Source organism: Morone saxatilis, unplaced genomic scaffold (assembly GCF_004916995.1).
Source record: "Morone saxatilis isolate NCDOM2014 unplaced genomic scaffold, NCSU_SB_2.0 Contig17, whole genome shotgun sequence".
NCBI lineage: Eukaryota > Metazoa > Chordata > Actinopteri > Moronidae > Morone > Morone saxatilis.
The window spans coordinates 11,938,879-11,941,163 of record NW_023339729.1 but is presented as its reverse complement, the minus strand read 5'-3'; the positions used below and the strand labels follow the sequence as shown (position 1 = coordinate 11,941,163).

The 2,285-nt window shown below is 44.2% G+C and overlaps 1 protein-coding gene across 1 annotated transcript in view; it reads left to right on the top strand.

Annotated features, from left to right (window-relative positions):
• map2k7 (mitogen-activated protein kinase kinase 7) overlaps positions 1-2,285 on the top strand; it is an 11,740-nt gene continuing 9,455 nt past the window's right edge. The window contains exon 1 of the mRNA XM_035660858.1: positions 1-213. Within this exon, the coding sequence (XP_035516751.1) occupies positions 90-213 (124 nt within the window). The 5' untranslated portion in view covers positions 1-89. The remainder of the gene's footprint in view (positions 214-2,285) is intronic.

Here is a 2,285-nt window from a genome sequence, read left to right as displayed (position 1 = left end):
TGTGAGCTGCTGCTGGTCCTGCCTGCCTGCCTGCCAGAGAGGGGAGTCGAGAGCTCTGCTGGGAACTACATGGTGCTCAATTTTTCAAGATGTCGTCGCTGGAACAGAGGCTGTCGCGAATCGAGGAGAAACTAAAGCAGGAAAATGAAGAAGCTCGCCGGAGAATCGACCTCAACATCGACATGAGTCCGCAGCGATCACGTCCGAGGCCGAGTGAGTGTCCACCGGGGAGCACCGGGGAGTCGGTAACGGCCAGAATAGCCGGGGGAAAGACGGAGAGGCGGAGGGAGGGAGGGAGCGGGGGTGTTTGTGCTGCTCCTAGCTACTACATGCTAACAGGCTAGCTACATAAACAAACACCGACTCAGCTTGGTCGGTTGATTTTACCGTCAAATCGCTCATTCAACAAGTGGGACGATTTCCACAGTGAGGAGAGCGACATGTTTTAAAAACCGAAGCGCTGTCATTGAATATCTCGCTGGCAGTCACGTCCCTGAAATCTGCTCTGAGTCTGTCCTGTCAAACATGCTAGGCTAGCGGGAGAGCTAGTCTGAGTGATAGTCGGTGGCAGGCCCCAGCGTCAGCCCTGGAAACAATTCATGTAGTTTCTCAGTCTGATTGCGAGACACAATGAAGGCTGCGTGTATTCACAGCTGATATGTGGACTTAGTTTAATTGTCAAGCGGCCGGTTTTGCGTGTGACTCTTGCGGCAAAGTCCGTTTCCACTGTTGGTTTCGAGCCGTTGACGGAACGGACGTTAACCTGAGCGAAGCTATCAGACGTTGCTAACGCTCCACGGACGTTGGCGACCGTTGGTTGTGGTGCTGCGAGGTGAACACGACCGAGCTGATACTTGACATTTAAAGGTGAATATTTCAGTGTGCTGCAGACTCAATGAGTGGGAAATGTTGGGCCCTTGAACCCGTCTGGATGGGGAGGGGGTCTTAAAAAAAAAACCCATACAGCCCGGTTAGTTCAGTGTGTGAGTCTGCAACATGTCTGTGCTGACATGTTAACGCTGAAATAAACAATGTGCCGGAGGCAGAGAGCTCTTCATTATCCTACCAATGTGCCATAGTTCATTTTTAAAACAAGCCAGCCAACAATGGAAGAAAGCCTGTTCACTCACTGACAGGAATCTTTGTATCCCCACAGATCATCACTAATGGTTCATTAATGTCAGGTTTGAGTGACCACAGAAGCTGCTGTTTTCCCCCTTTTCTGTTCTTTTAAAAATGTTTTTTTTTTTAGCTGTCTGTAAGGATGAGAGTGTGAATTAGTTAAAGTAAACGCTGCTGTTTATTCTGTATTTTTCTTATTGTCAACAAATGAATGCTAGTAGTATTGACTGTGGGTAAAGCCTGATGTGATTATTCCTCTGACATAGAACAAAATCCACTAATGCTACAATCCGATACTGACCTGATTAAGTTGATCGGCCGTGACATAACCGATCATTTTATACAGTTTTTGTCTCAGTGTTGATATAAAACTCAGTGTTCTCCATCATCGTGAAGACACAGCGGGCCACCGGATCAATTTTTAGTTGACCTATAATCCCTCGCTTTTAGTTACCTTATGTAAAGTGATCCACTCAGTGAGTTATAGATATTTTAAATGAGGGAAAAGGTGACCACTGGGGTTTGTATCAGCAGATACTTTGAGTTGAGGTATTGGAAGAGAAAAAAATTGGTTCATCCTATTAAAAACACACAGATGAGTCGCACTGGATTACATGTTGCTCCATTACAATGAACGTGGGCACTGTAGTTTACTTTCAGCTGATGTACACCATCCCTCTACCACAAATACTCATTAAAGCAACACATTTAGATAATTTCCACCTGGGATTATTAAAGTATTTCTGATTCTGATTCTGATTAATCTGCAGTTGTAAATAGTCTTCAAGAAATATGCACTCCTGTTTGAGTAACGGTTGCTTAAAACCACACTGCCGACGTGTTTTAGGAAATGGCTGAGTTTCCTTTTGTTAAAAAAACAAATCAATATATTTGGGACCCATTTTTTTAAAGATTTTTTCCTTCAGTAGGAACCAATGGGCCACAGACAAGGTGGGGGAGTAGGAAAGTATTCAAAGACGGACCAGCACATTGTTGATTTTGGTCTTACTGTAGGATTTATTGTCAATAAGAAAAAGACAGAATAACGCCAGCGTTGTCCTCTCATATACACGTCTTTAGTGCATGTGTGAAGAGAACAAGTGAATTATAAAAGTCAGAAACTCTGTGTTTTTTTCCCCTTGTTTGTTTTTATATATTGTTTG